The sequence below is a fragment of the Phoxinus phoxinus genome (genome assembly GCF_949152265.1).
Source record: "Phoxinus phoxinus genome assembly, chromosome: 2".
Taxonomy (NCBI): domain Eukaryota; kingdom Metazoa; phylum Chordata; class Actinopteri; order Cypriniformes; family Leuciscidae; genus Phoxinus; species Phoxinus phoxinus.
The window spans coordinates 357,632-377,071 of NC_136877.1; the positions used below are offsets into that span (position 1 = coordinate 357,632).

At 45.0% G+C, this 19,440-nt stretch overlaps 1 protein-coding gene across 1 annotated transcript; it reads left to right on the top strand.

Annotated features, from left to right (window-relative positions):
* The first annotated feature begins 382 nt into the window (after nucleotides 1-382).
* LOC306983263 (doublesex- and mab-3-related transcription factor A1) lies at nucleotides 383-5,119 on the top strand. The gene is made up of 2 exons (XM_079583501.1): nucleotides 383-772; nucleotides 3,731-5,119. The coding sequence occupies exons 1-2, from the start codon at nucleotides 433-435 to the stop codon at nucleotides 4,279-4,281; spliced, it is 891 nt and encodes a 296-aa protein (XP_079439627.1). The 5' UTR covers nucleotides 383-432; the 3' UTR covers nucleotides 4,282-5,119.
* The last annotated feature ends 14,321 nt before the right edge of the window (nucleotides 5,120-19,440 follow it).

Sequence of the window (19,440 nt, forward strand, 5' to 3'; positions counted from 1 at the left end):
GGACCCATTGACTTCCATAGTATTTTTTTCCCTACTATGAGAGAGAGAGAGAGAGAGAGAGATTGAGAGAGAGAGAGAGAGAGAGAGAGTGTGTGTGTGTGTGTGTGTGTGTGTGAGTGAGAGAGAGTGAGAGAGAGAGAGAGAGAGAGAGAGAGAGAGAGATTGAGAGAGAGAGAGAGAGAGAGTGTGTGTGTGTGTGTGTGTGTGTGTGTGTGTGTGTGAGTGAGAGAGAGTGAGAGAGAGAGAGAGAGAGAGAGAGAGAGAGAGAGAGAGAGAGAGAGAGAGAGAGAGAGAGAGAGTGTGTGTGTGTGTGTGTGAGGGGCGTGTCAGGTCTCGTGTTTCTCTTTTGTCACCTGCAGCATTAAATCTTTGGCTCATTCTCCATCAGCAGCACACACACTCACACACACACTCACACGCGCGCGCGCAGTGATGGACTCCAGCAGCGCGCGCTTCTCGCTCCTCGCGCCGCACGCGACGCTCCTCCTCCGGCAGGGCGACAGGAGTTTCCCGCGCAGCCCGAAGTGCGCGCGCTGCCGGAACCACGGGGTGGTCTCGGCTCTCAAGGGACACAAACGCTTCTGCCGCTGGCGCGACTGCGCGTGCGTCAAATGCGCGTTGATCGCGGAGAGGCAGCGCGTCATGGCGGCTCAGGTGGCGTTGCGGAGGCAGCAGGCGCAGGAGGAGCTGCAGGCGATCTACCCCGCGGCAGGAGCGATGCAGGGCGGCGCGAGCGTCTCCAGAGCAGCGTTCGACGCCTTCAGGCCGGACGGTAGATGATTTTAAGCTGTTCTAATCGTGTTTTGTTTAAACCTGAACCGAATCAGTCTTTCTAGGATCGGGTTGAACTAGTTTTAAAGTTCAGTATGTTGCTTTTTATTGTGTAGCCTATAGGTAATTTTTCAACACTGACATGGCAACTTAAATATTATAATAATAATAATAATTATATTGTCAATATAATAAACATACATATAGGCCTACCTAACACCTACTACAAATAATTATACACTATTTAGTAACACTTAAGAATGTTACATATACTAATATAACTAACACGAAACTGATTAACTAATTAGTAAGCAATAGCGCTCAGATTAACTTAACTAATCAATCTACTATTTTTTTCATACCTCCCAGATAACTACTACAGGTTCATAATTAACATTAATAATGCCAAATAATATAATGGTAATGGTAACGCACTAGTAATGACTCAAGTGTTACTACATTCCTCTTCTAAAGGAACTACTAATTATTTGGATCAGTATTCTAAATCTTACAAAACCTCAAAAGCTTACAATGACTTCAGTCAATATTAGGGTTATGTTTTTCACTTCAATACTGATCCAAACAATGAGCAGTTCCTTTAGAAGAATGTAGTAACACTTGAGTCATTACTAGTGGGTTACCATTAACATTATTCATGTTAATTATGAACCTGTATATAGTAGTTCTCTGGGAGGTATGAAAAAAATTGTAGTTATTGATTAACTAATAGTGAACTACCACATTCGACTGACCGCTATACTTACTAATCCGTCAATCAGAGTTGCCTTTCGAAACGTTTACTCGTATTGGTCGCTAGACACTTGTAGGGGAAACTTGTAATATTGAAGCCTTTAATTCAGAAACCAGTGCCACTGCACAGCCATAATAGAGTGGCGATCTGAGCGTGCTCATTGGCTGCTCAGTGGGAACTGCACAAACCTATGGCGAAGCAGTGTGTCTGCGCGAGCCAATCGCGGCGCTTCCCACCGAGTGAGTGCAGAACGTCTGCCTATAAAAGCAGATCATTTCTCCATAGGAATCAGTGCTGTCCTTCTGCTGGCGGACCCAACCCTGGTTCTGGAGCTGATCCAGCTGCTCACAGCAAATACCCCCGAGGAAAGACCTCCTTTCCCAGGCGAACAGGACAATCTGGCAAGATGTGGGCCCTCCACGCATGGCCACTCAACGGGAGCTTAAGGACCTCCCAGTGAGAGTCCGGAGTACTATTTCAGAGGCTAGAGCTCCGTCCATTAGACGCCTCTATGCCCTTAAGTGGTCCGTCTTCTCTGACTGGTGTTCAGTCCGGAACCAGGACCCTTTTTCATGCGAAGTACCCCTGGTACTCTCCTTCCTACAGGAGCTGCTGGATGCGGGTCACACCCCCTCCATGCTCAGTCTGTGGCGGCCATAGTAGCGCACCACACTCCTGTGGCCGGCCAGTCTCTGTGTAGAGGCGAACTAGTCGTCCGCTTCCTGAAAGGGGCAAGAGGGCTCAACCCGCCGCCTCCTCCGACCACAGCCCCATGGGACTTATCCACAGTCCTCAGGAACCTCAAAGGCCCTCCTTTCAGACTGCTGCAGCCGGCCGAACTCTGACCACTTTCGCTTAAGACCGCATTACTGCTAGCATTTGCATCAATCAAGCGGGTGGGTGACCTGTAAACTTTCTCCTTCAGCGCTTCATGCCTTGAGTTTGGGCCGTACGACTATGAGGTCGTCCTCTAGCCAAGGCATGGCTACGTTCCCAAAGTGCTCTCTACTCCGTTCAGAGCAAGAAGACGAGCGCCAACTCCACTTGTTCGGGCCTTAAGGGTATACATGCAGCGCTCTGTCGACTTTAGACAGTCTGAGTAGCTCTTCGTATGCTTCGGTGGCCGGACCAAAGGGCTTCTGGGCACGAAGCAGAGAATATCCTGTTTGATAGTAGACGCTATCGTGTTGGCTTATACTTTGGGCCTTCAATGCCCCATCGGCGTCAGAGCTCACTCCACTAGAGGCGTGGCCTCGTCCTGTGCGGCGGCTAGCTGGTCCTCGTCGTCCACCTTTGCCAGGTTTTACAATCTGCAGGTCCCTGCGCTGCAGGCACAAATCCTCTCTGTGTAGATGGAGTTGACCTCTGAGCTAGCTCAACCCACTGCCATCCTTCCAGGAGCTCCGACTGCAGTCCGGGCCTTTTTTACGGGTATATCGTACCCTTCCTTAGTCCTATCGCACAGGGACCCTCACCGGAGCGTTCCAGGCGAGGGCCACAGTTCTGCTCACATAGCACGGCATGGTTGGATTGGTTCCCCATAAGTGTCTAGCGACGGAATACGGAGAACATCTTGAAAGGAAACGACTTGGTTACTTACGTACGTGGGAACGAGTATTGCGTTGACAGCCGTGCTATGCTTCTGCACGACAGGCGTTCGTCGCTTTAGTCAAATTAAACCTGATTCCTATGGCGAAATGAGCTGACGCCCCGCCCCCTTTCAGCAGACTCTGCATCACTCGGTGGGAAGCGCCGCGATTGGCTCGCGCAGACACGCTGCTTCTCCAGAGGCTCGTGCAGTTAACACTGAGCAGCCAATGAGCGCGCTCAGATCGCCACTCTATTATGGCTGTGCAGTGGCACTTTTTTTAAATTAATGGCTTCAATATTCAGAGAAAAAGAGTTTCCCCCACAAGCATCTAGCGAAGCAATACTCATTTCCGTTATCTCAGGGAAGTCGTTTTGTTGTTAGGTAATAGTAGTTACTAGAATGTTAATAGTGTGTTACTCATTTGTTCCTGTGTAGTTATTCATTATTGAAGGAACAGTATTCTAAAGTGTTGCCCAAAAACTGTTATAATAATAGTTCAGAAAGCAGTTTGATTGTCGCCTTAAATCGATCTGAGCTCGTATGAAACATACAGTGTTTGAACTCGGATTCTGTCGTCAGCAAACCGTTCTGACACTATCTGTGCTTTATTCCTGCAGAGAATAGCCTTCAGAAGTGCAGCGTGTTGAGTGGGTTGGTGGATCAGGCGTTCTTCGCCTCAGGAAAGAGCAACTCGTCTCCTGGACCGGATCTGGAGTCGGAGAAACAGTGGGAAGCTCCCGGCCGAAACCCCACTGCCATCCTGATGAAGATCTTCCCTCAGGTGGAGCGGGACGCTCTGGACTCGGCACTGGAGGCCGGATCGGGGGACGTGGTGAAGGCCATCGAGCTGCTGCTCGGCTCTCGGGAGGGTCAGAGGTCAAGCGGAGCCGGCGGGTCGCGAGGACACTCCAGTTCGGCCTTCTCTCCCCTCCACTCCTCCTCCTCTCACTCCTTCAGCGACGGGATGTTGGGGTTTAATCCTGGGTTTGCCATCGGCCCGCTGAGACTCTATCCCACACCGAACTTCCTCCCGCCGCTCCTGACGTCTGGGTTTGTCCCGATGACCCTGCGGCCGCCAGCGGACTATCGGCTCCTGCGGGACCTTCCGTATCCCAGAGACTCCTTCAACCCCGCGGCGTTTCACTCCGGCCACGACCGAGACAAATAGCCAGACCAGTCTCCTGCTTTCCCAATAAAACAGAGTATGGATCATGAATCCAGATGTTAACCCTTGTGTGCCCTTATGGACATTTTTGTGACTTTCAGTTTTTAATTAAAAAACTTTCATTACTTTTTTTTTTATTTTTTATAATTTTGCGTGTGTTAATGCCAATGCAATTCATTTTGGCACTGATGTGTATTTTTATATTGGAACTTTAATATTTTACCCCCATTTCCTTTAATAAATCTATTTTGCACTAGTAACGTAAAGTAGTTCCACTCAGGACCTTTTGGACAAACATGTCCTCATTGAAACCCATTAAAAGTACTATTCTTAATCCCAGGGCCATTTAACTATAAAATGATGCAATCTTTGGTAGTACTCTTTGCAAACTAAAATTAGTAAAATTAAAATTATTATTTTTTTTAATTCTGTTGGAAATTGCTTCAAATTTTTAATTTTTAACAGATGCTGCAATTTTCTCAGGTTTAGCCTATAATGCAAATACTCTTGTTTCTTTTTTCTGCATATTATAGAGACAATTGGATAAAATATGCAGCTATAATTGTGTGTGTGTGTGTGTGTTGGTATGGATGTCAGAGTGTGATTTGTATGTGTGTAATAAAAAATGTGTGCGCTTGTAATAGTTGAGAGAGAAAAACTACTGCAAATCCCAAATCCAGCCAATGCGTCCCAGTGGAGCTTTACTGACATCTCATGGGGAATACGCCTCCACAGAGTTTTATTCAGATGTGTTTCATATGTTTTTAAATATATTGAAAATGTTGTATTTTTATGCATATCTGAATGTCAAATTTTGTTAATAAATCTTAAATACAACTTTATTGAATTGACTAAGCTTGATCAATCCCGTTTAAAGTATGTGTGAGGATTAATCTGTGAAATATGAATCTGTGGTTCACAGCTGAGAAACAGTGGGTTAGATTGACTATACATCAATAAACAAAACCTTCAGCTTGAATATGTGAATAGACAGTTTATAACTCAATAGAAATACAGTTAGAAACATCTGTCATCATTTGCATCATGTATAGTCTTCATTGATGGACTTGATTTCTACAGTTTTTTCTTTCGTACTCTGGAAGTTAATGAGTTACTGTCATTCTTCAAAATACCTTATTTTGTGCTAAACAGAAGAAAGAAACTCATACATGATTTAAATGATGAAATAAGTTTCATATTTGGGTGATTATCCCTTTAACACTTCGCGTCTCAAATAGAGAACTGGTGCAGTCAGAATGAAGAGGTACTGCATTCCAGTTCAACATATCCAGATCGCCGCTCTCCCGCCTCCGAAGACTCGACGGGTTGCCAGGTTGAGCGAGATATATCCAGCTGCAGACCCGCAGCACCACCAGTTTCAGAACCCCAGCGCCAGAACCCCAGCGCCAGAACCCCAGCACCAGAACCCCAGCGCCAGAACCCCAGCGCCAGAACCCCAGCGCCAGAACCCCAGCACCAGAACCCCAGCGCCAGAACCCCAACGCCAGAACCCCAGCGCCAGAACCCCAGCACCAGAACCCCAGCACCAGAACCCCAGCACCAGAACCCCAACGCCAGAACCCCAGCGCCAGAACCCCAGCGCCAGAACCCCAGCGCCAGAACCCCAACGCCAGAACCCCAGCGCCAGAACCCCAACGCCAGAACCCCAACGCCAGAACCCCAGCACCAGAACCCCAGCACCAGAACCCCAGCACCAGAACCCCAACGCCAGAACCCCAGCGCCAGAACCCCAACGCCAGAACCCCAACGCCAGAACCCCAGCGCCAGAACCCCAGCGCCAGAACCCCAACGCCAGAACCCCAGCGCCAGAACCCCAGCGCCAGAACCCCAGCACTAGAACCCCAGCACCAGAACCCCAGCACCAGAACCCCAGCGCCAGAACCCCAGCGCCAGAACCCCAACGCCAGAACCCCAGCGCCAGAACCCCAGCGCCAGAACCCCAGCGCCAGAACCCCAGCGCCAGAACCCCAGCGCCAGAACCCCAGCGCCAGAACCCCAGCGCCAGAACCCCAACGCCAGAACCCCAGCGCCAGAACCCCAACGCCAGAACCCCAACGCCAGAACCCCAGCGCCAGAACCCCAACGCCAGAACCCCAGCGCCAGAACCCCAGCACCAGAACCCCAACGCCAGAACCCCAGCGCCAGAACCCCAACGCCAGAACCCCAGCGCCAGAACCCCAACGCCAGAACCCCAGCGCCAGAACCCCAGCACCAGAACCCCAACGCCAGAACCCCAACGCCAGAACCCCAACGCCAGAACCCCAGCGCCAGAACCCCAGCGCCAGAACCCCAGCGCCAGAACCCCAACGCCAGAACCCCAGCGCCAGAACCCCAACGCCAGAACCCCAGCACCAGAACCCCAGCGCCAGAACCCCAACGCCAGAACCCCAGCGCCAGAACCCCAGCGCCAGAACCCCAACGCCAGAACCCCAACGCCAGAACCCCAGCGCCAGAACCCCAGCACCAGAACCCCAGCACCAGAACCCCAGCGCCAGAACCCCAGCGCCAGAACCGGAAGTGAGGGAGTTAATGAGACAAGCAATACAAGTCTACAATAACTACAAATTCATTTAATATATATTCCTTCTGGAGATGCCCGAATGTTTTGTTCAAATATTTGACTTGCTGTATCCACATTATAATAGATACAGGATCTACAGATCACACTACTCTGCATTGTGAAAAGCCAGTGTCAAGGTCCAGCACACTTCTGAATGATTGGTGCCCGTTTTCATAATTAATTTAACAATGTGTCACTTTACAATAGTTTGTGGCATTTTCTCTCATGCTAGTTTACAATTATTAGAAATACCTGATTGGTAAGTGTCAATTTGTGGTGCACAAACAACATACTCCTGCTTGTAGTACCACTTTAATAAGAACATTCTACTAAAATAGCTAAATAGTTTCTATATTCTTGTATAGTTACAAATTACAGCTTAACTGTCCTATATACAAATAGAAATAAATGTGTTATCATAACAACTGTATTTACAATATGTAGGTAAATACATTGTAAAAATTATTATAAAAAAATAACCATAGTAAATATAAATGCATACAACGGACCACGATATTAAAAATATGGTGAAGCCCAATGTTTCTGTACCTTAATGTATCATTATAACATACGTATAAAGTATGACGTTTCGTGTGTAATAAAAGCACACCGTTTCATGTCTAAGCAAATTACGCTCTAAAACGTTAGGTGGCGTTACTCGGTTTAGAACGTAAGCTCCGCCCCTCACTTCCGGTTCTGGCGCTGGTGTTAGAACGTAAGCTCCGCCCCTCACTTCCGGTTCTGGCGCTGGTGTTAGAACGTAAGCTCCGCCCCTTACTTCCGGTTCTGGCGCTGGGGTTCTGAAACTGGTGGTGCTGCGGGTCTGCAGCTGGATACTATAGGGTTGAGCAGGGACAAGCCCAATGGACAATACAATGTGCAAATTGGCAACGTGCAATATCAGACCAAAACACAAACACACATTCCAGCCTGGAAACACACACTTCAAAGTAACTGGCTGTAGAAGTGTTCTTCAGAGAAACGAGTATGTGAACTTAGCATGTTTACTCAATATATGCAAACATACTATGGTATTTTTATGCTTTAGTACAGTAAAAACATGTACATACAGCAGCTTTAATGCAAATCTTTGACTTTCAATGGCGATATGTCGTAGTTCAGACACTAGGGCCCTATTCTGCACCCGACGCACAGCGGACTTTCCCTCCACACACACACGGTTCAGCGAGAAGAGGAGTGTGTTCCGGCGCAAACGTTCCCTGGTGATTTTGTGCAGTTTCAGAAAACAATTTTGCGGTATTCAGATGCTATTTTAAGGGCGCATGCTTGGCCGTAATGTAGCGTGTGCACAACACACACACACACACACACACACACACACACACTTTGCTTCTCTCATCTACACAGACACAGCAGTTCATATTTCTGCAAACCATACATAATTACAAGGAAAAATATGACCACCCGAGGGAAATCATTGTGCTGTCCATGAAGATGTGAAGAAATAGGCATAAATTTATCTCACATTTACCCAAATTATCCCGGCTAACTGTAGTAATGACGGATCAGCCGTTTGCTCAACAGTGGCGAGACACATCGGTATGTGTGTTATCCGTCAAGACAAACACAATCCTGAAGACTGCGAGATCACCGTTACCACCATGTTAGTTTCATGCGCCAGCAAACCCGCCGTTATAATAGCGATCCGCCGTTATAATAGCGATCCACCGCTATAATAGCGATCCGCCGTTATAATAGCGATCCGCCGTTATAATAGCAATCCGCCGTTATAATAGCGATCCGCCGTTATAATAGCGATCCGCCGTTATAATAGCAATCCGCCGTTATAATAGCGATCCGCCGTCATAATAGCGATCCGCCGTTATAATAGCGATCCGCCGTTATAATAGCGATCCGCCGTTATAATAGCGATCCGCCGTTATAATAGCGATCCGCCGTTATAATAGCGATCCGCCGTTATAATAGCTATCCGCCGTTATAATAGCAATCCGCCGTTATAATAGCGATCCGCCGTCATAATAGCGATCCGCCGTCATAATAGCGATCCGCCGTCATAATAGCGATCCGCCGTTATAATAGCGATCCGCCGTTATAATAGCGATCCGCCGTTATAATAGCGATCCGCCGTTATAATAGCTATCCGCCGTTATAATAGCGATCCGCCGTTATAATAGCAATCCGCCGTTATAATAGCGATCCGCCGTCATAATAGCGATCCGCCGTTATAATAGCGATCCGCCGTTATAATAGCGATCCGCCGTTATAATAGCGATCCGCCGTTATAATAGCGATCCGCCGTTATAATAGCGATCCACCGTTATAATAGCGATCCGCCGTTATAATAGCGATCCGCCGTTATAATAGCGATCCGCCGTTATAATAGCGATCCGCCGTTATAATAGCGATCCGCCGTTATAATAGCGATCCGCCGTTATAATAGCGATCCGCCGTTATAATAGCAATCCGCCGTTATAATAGCGATCCGCCGTTATAATAGCGATCCGCCGTTATAATAGCCATCCGCCGTTATAATAGCGATCCGCCGTTATAATAGCGATCCGCCGTTATAATAGCGATCCGCCGTTATAATAGCGATCCGCCGTTATAATAGCAATCCGCCGTTATAATAGCGATCCGCCGTTATAATAGCGATCCGCCGTTATAATAGCGATCCGCCGTTATAATAGCAATCCACCGTTATAATAGCAATCCGCCGTTATAATAGCGATCCGCCGTTATAATAGCGATCCGCCGTTATAATAGCGATCCGCCGTTATAATAGCGATCCGCCGTTATAATAGCTATCCGCCGTTATAATAGCAATCCACCGTTATAATAGCAATCCGCCGTTATAATAGCGATCCGCCGTTATAATAGCAATCCGCCGTTATAATAGCAATCCGCCGTTATAATAGCGATCCGCCGTTATAATAGCGATCCGCCGTTATAATAGCAATCCGCCGTTATAATAGCGATCCGCCGTTATAATAGCGATCCGCCGTTATAATAGCGATCCGCCGTTATAATAGCAATCCACCGTTATAATAGCAATCCGCCGTTATAATAGCGATCCGCCGTTATAATAGCGATCCGCCGTTATAATAGCGATCCGCCGTTATAATAGCGATCCGCCGTTATAATAGCAATCCGCCGTTATAATAGCGATCCGCCGTTATAATAGCGATCCGCCGTTATAATAGCAATCCGCCGTTATAATAGCGATCCGCCGTTATAATAGCGATCCGCCGTTATAATAGCGATCCGCCGTTATAATAGCGATCCCCCGTTATAATAGCAATCCGCCGTTATAATAGCAATCCACCGTTATAATAGCAATCCGCCGTTATAATAGCGATCCGCCGTTATAATAGCAATCCGCCGTTATAATAGCGATCCGCCGTTATAATAGCGATCCGCCGTTATAATAGCGATCCGCCGTTATAATAGCAATCCGCCGTTATAATAGCGATCCGCCGTTATAATAGCGATCCGCCGTTATAATAGCGATCCGCCGTTATAATAGCGATCCGCCGTTATAATAGCCATCCGGCGTTATAATAGCAATCCGGCGTTATAATAGCAATCCGCCGTTATAATAGCGATCCGCCGTTATAATAGCGATCCGCCGTTATAATAGCAATCCGGCATTATAATAGCAATCCGGCGTTATAATAGCGATCCGCCGTTATAATAGCGATCCGCCGTTATAATAGCGATCCGCCGTTATAATAGCGATCCGCCGTTATAATAGCGATCCGCCGTTATAATAGCAATCCGCCGTTATAATAGCGATCCGCCGTTATAATAGCGATCCGCCGTTATAATAGCGATCCGCCGTTATAATAGCGATCCGCCGTTATAATAGCAATCCGCCGTTATAATAGCAATCCACCGTTATAATAGCAATCCACCGTTATAATAGCGATCCGCCGTTATAATAGCGATCCGCCGTTATAATAGCAATCCGCCGTTATAATAGCAATCCACCGTTATAATAGCAATCCACCGTTATAATAGCAATCCGCCGTTATAATAGCGATCCGCCGTTATAATAGCGATCCGCCGTTATAATAGCAATCCACCGTTATAATAGCAATCCGCCGTTATAATAGCGATCCGCCGTTATAATAGCGATCCGCCGTTATAATAGCGATCCGCCGTTATAATAGCGATCCGCCGTTATAATAGCGATCCGCCGTTATAATAGCAATCCGCCGTTATAATAGCAATCCGCCGTTATAATAGCGATCCGCCGTTATAATAGCGATCCACCGTTATAATAGCGATCCGCCGTTATAATAGCGATCCGCCGTTATAATAGCGATCCGCCGTTATAATAGCAATCCACCGTTATAATAGCGATCCGCCGTTATAATAGCAATCCGCCGTTATAATAGCGATCCGCCGTTATAATAGCGATCCGCCGTTATAATAGCGATCCGCCGTTATAATAGCGATCCGCCGTTATAATAGCAATCCGCCGTTATAATAGCAATCCACCGTTATAATAGCAATCCGCCGTTATAATAGCGATCCGCCGTTATAATAGCGATCCACCGTTATAATAGCAATCCGCCGTTATAATAGCGATCCGCCGTTATAATAGCGATCCGCCGTTATAATAGCAATCCGGCGTTATAATAGCAATCCGGCGTTATAATAGCGATCCGCCGTTATAATAGCAATCCGCCGTTATAATAGCAATCCGCCGTTATAATAGCGATCCACCGTTATAATAGCGATCCGCCGTTATAATAGCGATCCGCCGTTATAATAGCAATCCGCCTTTATAATAGCGATCCGCCGTTATAATAGCAATCCGCCGTTATAATAGCAATCCACCGTTATAATAGCAATCCGCCGTTATAATAGCCATCCGCCGTTATAATAGCAATCCTCCGTTATAATAGCGATCCGCCGTTATAATAGCAATCCGCCGTTATAATAGCAATCCGCCGTTATAATAGCGATCCGCCGTTATAATAGCGATCCGCCGTTATAATAGCAATCCGCCGTTATAATAGCCATCCGCCGTTATAATAGCAATCCTCCGTTATAATAGCGATCCGCCGTTATAATAGCAATCCGCCGTTATAATAGCAATCCGCCGTTATAATAGCGATCCGCCGTTATAATAGCGATCCGCCGTTATAATAGCAATCCGCCGTTATAATAGCAATCCTCCGTTATAATAGCGATCCGCCGTTATAATAGCGATCCACCGTTATAATAGCAATCCGCCGTTATAATAGCGATCCGCCGTTATAATAGCGATCCGCCGTTATAATAGCAATCCGCCGTTATAATAGCGATCCGCCGTTATAATAGCGATCCGCCGTTATAATAGCGATCCGCCGTTATAATAGCGATCCGCCGTTATAATAGCAATCCGCCGTTATAATAGCGATCCACCGTTATAATAGCGATCCGCCGTTATAATAGCAATCCGCCGTTATAATAGCAATCCGCCGTTATAATAGCGATCCACCGTTATAATAGCGATCCGCCGTTATAATAGCAATCCGCCGTTATAATAGCGATCCGCCGTTATTATAGCGATCCGCCGTTATAATAGCCATCCGCCGTTATAATAGCGATCCACCGTTATAATAGCAATCCTCCGTTATAATAGCGATCCGCCGTTATAATAGCGATCCGCCGTTATAATAGCGATCCGCCGTTATAATAGCGATCCGCCGTTATAATAGCAATCCGCCGTTATAATAGCGATCCACCGTTATAATAGCAATCCGCCGTTATAATAGCGATCCGCCGTTATAATAGCAATCCACCGTTATAATAGCATTTCGCCTTTATAATAGCGATCCGCCGTTATAATAGCGATCCGCCGTTATAATAGCAATCCGCCGTTATAATAGCAATCCACCGTTATAATAGCAATCCGCCGTTATAATAGCGATCCGCCGTTATAATAGCAATCCACCGTTATAATAGCAATCCGCCGTTATAATAGCAATCCGCCGTTATAATAGCGATCCACCGTTATAATAGCGATCCGCCGTTATAATAGCAATCCGCCGTTATAATAGCAATCCGCCGTTATAATAGCGATCCACCGTTATAATAGCGATCCGCCGTTATAATAGCAATCCGCCGTTATAATAGCAATCCGCCGTTATAATAGCAATCCGCCGTTATAATAGCGATCCACCGTTATAATAGCAATCCGCCGTTATAATAGCAATCCGCCGTTATAATAGCGATCCGCCGTTATAATAGCGATCCACCGTTATAATAGCGATCCGCCGTTATAATAGCAATCCGCCGTTATAATAGCGATCCGCCGTTATAATAGCGATCCGCCGTTATAATAGCGATCCGCCGTTATAATAGCAATCCGCCATTATAATAGCGATCCGCCGTTATAATAGCAATCCGCCGTTATAATAGCAATCCGCCGTTATAATAGCGATCCACCGTTATAATAGCAATCCGCCGTTATAATAGCGATCCGCCGTTATAATAGCGATCCACCGTTATAATAGCAATCCGCCGTTATAATAGCGATCCGCCGTTATAATAGCGATCCGCCGTTATAATAGCGATCCGCCGTTATAATAGCGATCCGCCGTTATAATAGCAATCCACCGTTATAATAGCGATCCGCCGTTATAATAGCAATCCGCCGTTATAATAGCAATCCGCCGTTATAATAGCGATCCGCCGTTATAATAGCGATCCACCGTTATAATAGCAATCCGCCGTTATAATAGCGATCCGCCGTTATAATAGCGATCCGCCGTTATAATAGCAATCCACCGTTATAATAGCGATCCGCCGTTATAATAGCAATCCGCCGTTATAATAGCGATCCGCCGTTATAATAGCGATCCGCCGTTATAATAGCAATCCGCCGTTATAATAGCGATCCACCGTTATAATAGCGATCCGCCGTTATAATAGCAATCCGCCGTTATAATAGCAATCCGCCGTTATAATAGCGATCCACCGTTATAATAGCGATCCGCCGTTATAATAGCAATCCGCCGTTATAATAGCGATCCGCCGTTATTATAGCGATCCGCCGTTATAATAGCCATCCGCCGTTATAATAGCGATCCACCGTTATAATAGCAATCCTCCGTTATAATAGCGATCCGCCGTTATAATAGCGATCCGCCGTTATAATAGCGATCCGCCGTTATAATAGCGATCCGCCGTTATAATAGCAATCCGCCGTTATAATAGCGATCCACCGTTATAATAGCAATCCGCCGTTATAATAGCGATCCGCCGTTATAATAGCAATCCACCGTTATAATAGCATTTCGCCTTTATAATAGCGATCCGCCGTTATAATAGCGATCCGCCGTTATAATAGCAATCCGCCGTTATAATAGCAATCCACCGTTATAATAGCAATCCGCCGTTATAATAGCGATCCGCCGTTATAATAGCAATCCACCGTTATAATAGCAATCCGCCGTTATAATAGCAATCCGCCGTTATAATAGCGATCCACCGTTATAATAGCGATCCGCCGTTATAATAGCAATCCGCCGTTATAATAGCAATCCGCCGTTATAATAGCGATCCACCGTTATAATAGCGATCCGCCGTTATAATAGCAATCCGCCGTTATAATAGCAATCCGCCGTTATAATAGCAATCCGCCGTTATAATAGCGATCCACCGTTATAATAGCAATCCGCCGTTATAATAGCAATCCGCCGTTATAATAGCGATCCGCCATTATAATAGCGATCCACCGTTATAATAGCGATCCGCCGTTATAATAGCAATCCGCCGTTATAATAGCGATCCGCCGTTATAATAGCGATCCGCCGTTATAATAGCGATCCGCCGTTATAATAGCAATCCGCCATTATAATAGCGATCCGCCGTTATAATAGCAATCCGCCGTTATAATAGCAATCCGCCGTTATAATAGCGATCCACCGTTATAATAGCGATCCGCCGTTATAATAGCAATCCGCCGTTATAATAGCAATCCACCGTTATAATAGCAATCCGCCGTTATAATAGCGATCCGCCGTTATAATAGCGATCCGCCGTTATAATAGCGATCCGCCGTTATAATAGCGATCCACCGTTATAATAGCAATCCGCCGTTATAATAGCGATCCGCCGTTATAATAGCGATCCGCCGTTATAATAGCGATCCGCCGTTATAATAGCAATCCACCGTTATAATAGCGATCCGCCGTTATAATAGCGATCCACCGTTATAATAGCAATCCGCCGTTATAATAGCAATCCGCCGTTATAATAGCGATCCGCCGTTATAATAGCAATCCGCCGTTATAATAGCAATCCGCCGTTATAATAGCAATCCGCCGTTATAATAGCAATCCACCGTTATAATAGCGATCCGCCGTTATAATAGCAATCCACCGTTATAATAGCGATCCGCCGTTATAATAGCGATCCGCCGTTATAATAGCAATCCGCCGTTATAATAGCAATCCGCCGTTATAATAGCGATCCGCCGTTATAATAGCGATCCGCCGTTATAATAGCAATCCGCCGTTATAATAGCGATCCGCCGTGGAACAAGCGCGCCGGCTCTTAAAGGGAATGTGAGAGGACGCTCTGATTGGTTTATTTCACATTACGCCCAACCCACACCTATGAGTAATGAAGCGACTGCAGACCAACACATGTTAGATTTGCGTCGGGATCCGGCCACAAAGTTACTTGCGTTTCAATCGTTAAAATAGGGCCCTTAACGCTCTTCTGGGGAGAAAACACTGACGAAGAGCTTCAAGAAACACTGCTGTGGTGTAAAACTACACTCAACGCAAGTACTGACAAAACTTATATTTAAATACAAAAATCAAATCAGTTCATTTAAAATATCAATACAAGTTTTAAAACACATATTCAGATGATATTTGACCTTCAATCACACAAAGGTAAGTGAAGTAGTGATTCTCTCATTTTGTGTGTGTGTGTGTGTGTAGACACCAGCAGGGGTCAGTGTGTTTCACTAATAACACTGGGACTGTCACTGGACTTTATGATACAGTGATTCTAATGTAAAAGATTTATATGAACAACTGTGCTTTTATTAAAATATATGTCTAACATCTAATGACTCTTTGCCACAAGTGCTATAATCATATTTTGTGGATTTATTGTAAAAAACTTTCCCCCTCAGAAGCTCTTTCTCTTCAGAGACCTTGTGTTTGAACTCTTCATGTTGGAGGAATCGCTGAGACTGGTTTTTGTATAAACGCATCAGTTAAATCAATAATTGCAGATGTTGTGATGATTCTCTGCGTGACATTCATGAAGAAACTCCAGCAGATCCAGAACAAATGTTTCAATTTCTCTTTTATAAAAATAGATGCTTTTAAACTTCCAAGCTTCTTTTTTTAACCATATATAATCGCTTGAGGAATTTTGGCCTTTTTACATCAAGTAAACAATTTACGTTAAGCAACATTATGCAACCAAGAAATAAACTTAAAAAACAAACTCACAAGTCAATGTTAAAGAAACTGAATTAGTAAATGAACTTTAAAGCACTAGACCAGAGAAATGTAGAAATCTAAAATAGAAGATGACTCGAAACCAAAACACTCAAAGTTACAGTGGCTGTTATTCCATTGAAACGTGTTTTTAAAAGTAAACCATTTTAAGAACACAAATAGTAGATGAGATAGTCGCTGTCGTGTGTGTTCTGCTGGTCTTGAAGGACACCTGCAGAACCCGTTCAGACTCAGGCCGGGTGTGTGTGTGTTCTGCTAGTTTTGAAGGACACCTGCAGAACCCGTTCCCCGAGCCGGTACCCGTTCAGGCTAGCGATCGCGACGGCCGCCTCCTCGTAGCTGCTCATGGTCACGAAGCCGAAGCCTTTGCACTTGTCTGTGCTGAAGTCTCGAATGACCTTGACGTTGATGACGGCGCCGAACGGGCCGAAGATCTGCCAGAGGATGCTCTCGTCTGCGTCCGGGGCGAGATTATACACGAAGATACACCAGCCGGCGGCGTGAGGGAAGCCGACTCCATCGATGGACACGGGGGAGAATCTGCCGCCAGAGACAAGAGTTCAGCCGGAGAACAGACCTCGGCACTGCTGGAGCTTCACTAACATGCAGCACATGCCCATCTATTACCATCTTCACAAACAATTAATGAATAATAAATATTAGGTCTGAAAAAAATAAAATAATAATATTAAAATATATATTTTTTAATTCCAGAATCGATATTAAAGGGTTAGTTCACCCAAAAATGAAAATAATGTAATTAATGACTCACCCTCATGTCGTTCTAAGCCCGTAAGACCTCCGTTCATCTTCGGGACACAGTTTAAGATATTTTAGATTTAGTCCGAGAGCTTTCGGTCCGTCCATTGAAACTGTATATACAGTATACTGTCCATGTCCATAAAGGTAATAAAAACATCATCACAGTAGTCCATGTGACATCAGTGGGTTAGTTAGAATTTTTTGAAGCATCGAAAATACTTTTTGGTCCAAAAATAACACAAAATAAGACTTTATTCAGCATTGTATTCTCTCCCGGGTCTGTTGTCAATCCTTCACAGTGACGCTGATGGCGTAAGACGCTGATGACGTGTTATCTGGTGCGCCCGAGCTTCATTTACAGTCTGAGGGAAACGCACGCTGTAAAAGTGTCTCATCCGCCACATGCACATTTACGCACCATTAAAAAAATGATATCCACGCAAACAATGTAGAATAGCTTGAATATAGCGTGCGTCTCCCTCAGACTGTAAACGAAGCTCGGGCGCACCAGATAACACGTCATCAGCGTCTTACGTCAGCAGCGTCACTGCGGAGTCGTGAACGCAGATTCACAACAGACCCGGGAGAGAATACAATGCTGAATAAAGTCTTATTTTGTGTTATTTTTGGACCAAAAAGTATTTTCGATGCTTCAAAAACTTCTAACTAACCCACTGATGTCACATGGACTACTGTGATGATGTTTTTATTACCTTTATGGACATGGACAGTATACTGTATATACAGTTTCAATGGAGGGACAGAAAGCTCTCGGACTAAATCTAAAATATCTTAAACTGTGTTCCGAAGATGAACGGAGGTCTTACGGGCTTAGAACGACATGAGGGTGAGTCATTAATGACGTTATTTTCATTTTTGGGTGAACTAACCCTTTAATTTATGTAAAATTGGTTTATTTTAGTCCTAGCTTATAGATGAGGTGGAGGAACCCGCTTTAATGTGATAAGGCCCTCGATGACCTGCGTAGTAAACACAGTCTGTTAGATCTCAAGTGAACATAAACAGCCGAGAAATAAGACGTGTGTAACAGTATATTGGATTCGTGCAGCTCTTAAAGTGACAGAAGCCTAATATTCTTGTTAATGTTAAAGGGTTAGTTCACCCAAAAATGAAAATAATGTAATTAATGACTCACCCTCATGTCGTTCTAAGCCCGTAAGACCTCCGTTCATCTTCGGGACACAGTTTAAGATATTTTAGATTTAGTCCGAGAGCTTTCTGTCCGTCCATTGAAACTGTATATACAGTATACTGGCCATGTCCATAAAGGTAATAAAAACATCATCACAGTAGTCCATGTGACATCAGTGGGTTAAGTTAGAAGTTTTTGAAGCATCGAAAATACTTTTTGGTCCAAAAATAACACAAAATAAGACTTTATTCAGCATTGTATTCTCTCCCGGGTCTGTTGTGAATCCTTCACAGTGACGCTGATGGCGTAAGACGCTGATGACGTGTTATCTGGTGCGCCCGAGCTTCGTTTACAGTCTGAGGGAAACGCACGCTGTAAAAGTGTCTCATCCGCGACATGCACATTTACGCACCATTAAAAAAATGATATCCACGCAAACAATGTAGAATAGCTTGAATATAGCGTGCGTCTCCCTCAGACTGTAAACGAAGCGCGGGCGCACCAGATAACACGTCATCAGCGTCTTACGTCAGCAGCGTCACTGCGGAGTCCTGAACGCAGATTCACAACAGACCCGGGAGATAATACAATGCGGAATAAAGTCTTATTTTGTGTTATTTTTGGACCAAAAAGTATTTTCGATGCTTCAAACACTTCTAACTTAACCCACTGATGTCACATGGACTACTTTGATGATGTTTTTATTACCTTTATGGACATGGACAGTATACTGTATATACAGTTTCAATGGAGGGACAGAAAGCTCTCGGACTAAATCTAAAATATCTTAAACTGTGTTCCGAAGATGAACGGAGGTCTTACGGGCTTAGAACGACATGAGGGTGAGTCATTAATGACATTATTTTCATTTTTGGGTGAACTAACCCTTTAATCAAACAACAAAAGACAAAGATAAAACCACTCACTGCTCTCGACTGAATAACTTTAGCAACTTTAACACGCATTAATCTATATTTAATTATACAGTGAAGACTATGCAGTGCCATTATAAATTTGATTATTAATATTCTCTACCTGTAAATTACTGTTAGTTGATTAATTATTCAAAGTTTATTACTGACAATAGGTATAGTTTATTTGTCTAACAATAGGTAGGCTAGTAGTTTTTGGTGTCACAACCTTATTTATTACGGTTATGGGTCGACAAAGACAATAACTAGGCCTATTTAATTTATTTTGTGTTGTGG